The sequence below is a fragment of the Capsicum annuum genome, unplaced genomic scaffold (assembly GCF_002878395.1).
Source record: "Capsicum annuum cultivar UCD-10X-F1 unplaced genomic scaffold, UCD10Xv1.1 ctg15631, whole genome shotgun sequence".
NCBI lineage: Eukaryota > Viridiplantae > Streptophyta > Magnoliopsida > Solanales > Solanaceae > Capsicum > Capsicum annuum.
The window spans coordinates 1-1,386 of NW_025821118.1; the positions used below are offsets into that span (position 1 = coordinate 1).

The window sequence follows — 1,386 nt, forward strand, 5'->3', positions numbered from 1 at the left end:
ATAGAGGGATGGACCTCTTCCAAATTCTCACAGTGCCATAAATTTAGTGTCTCCAAGATTGGCATATCGCCAAAATTAGGCGTTTTTGTTAACTTGAGGCTGTCCCTGAGATCCAAATGCTTCAAGTTGCTCAATTTCTGTTTACATAAAAAAAATTAATTAATACCAGTTAGCTTTAGTAGTAGTACTCCTAATAGATTCAAGGCTGTAGCAAATGTGGAAAACAGCTTTGTTATGTTTAACATGATGTAAATTGTGTATATCAAAGCATTTGAACCATGGTGTGATTAATTCACATGCATTAACCTATCAAATATAAACATTGGAGTTAAGTTTTGGAGAGAAAGAAATCACTCTACCTTTCGTATTGGCCAAAGTTCAACAAGACGACTTCTATGTAAACAAAGCCCAACGAGGTGTGATGAGTCAAACCCCTCCGGCAATGAACTTGAAGGATAGTCCGGCCATTCAATCCACCGCAGGCTAGAAGCAAGACAAGTGATAATGCCTTCTGAGCAAATGGTTTGATTATCAAATATCAGCACCTGTAAGCTTTCCATCTTCTTGAATACCTTGCCATAATTTACATGATCATCTTCAAAACGATAACCTTTTGGAATCCGTAGCCTTTCCACCTTTTTTGTTTTCTGTAAAGAAAGTAACGTATTTTTATTTACCAAGGAACTAAAAAAGAAATGAAGTAGAAAACTCAACATAACAAATACACAATACTAAAAGCTTCCTAAAATTATCAATTTTTCAGTTTATGATATTTCTTACCAACTTTCCAGCGAAAAGGTCATGAACCTCCTTAGGAAGCCATATTCTGCTGTTTCTGTACTCTTCTCTCAACACATTTTCACCGATTTCTCTTATCAAATTATGCATATTAAAGTAGTTGTACTCATAGCTACTGACGGATAAGAGAGATTTTTCGATGAGGCGGCTTATTCCTACCATGTGAATACCACAACTCTTAAGTATTTGTTCCACAACATATACTGGTCTATCGTTGTACAAGCTTGCGATATCTAGAAATATCCTCATCTCGTCTTTTTTCAATCCGTCAAGACCAATCTTAAGTTTTCCTAGAATGTCATCATTAGGGATCTCCTTCAGTCTAGCAATTATGTCTCTCCACAGCCCTTTGTTACGTCCGTAAACAGAAGAACCCAAAACTTTAAGAGCTAAAGGGAGTCCACCGGCATACTCCACCACTTGTCTTGAAAGTTCCATAAAATCTTCTTTTGGTGTTTTTTCTCTAAAAGCATGCCTGCTGAACAACTCAAGTGCTTCGTCCTCGGATAATAGTTGGACTTCATACATGTTATCCCCAACATGACTGATTAGCAGGTGCCTGTCTCTTGCTGTCAAAATAATTCTGCT

At 37.1% G+C, this 1,386-nt stretch overlaps 1 protein-coding gene across 1 annotated transcript; it reads right to left on the reverse strand.

The window, feature by feature from the left end:
* Positions 1-14: 14 nt before the first annotated feature.
* On the reverse strand, positions 15-1,326 carry LOC124890334 (disease resistance protein Roq1-like; the record flags this gene model as incomplete). The annotated part of the gene is made up of 3 exons (XM_047402193.1): positions 781-1,326; positions 360-647; positions 15-137 (listed from the first exon to the last, which is right to left on the reverse strand). Coding segments are annotated over exons 1-3 (957 nt in total), but the record flags the coding sequence as incomplete, so codon positions are not given.
* Positions 1,327-1,386: the final 60 nt, after the last annotated feature.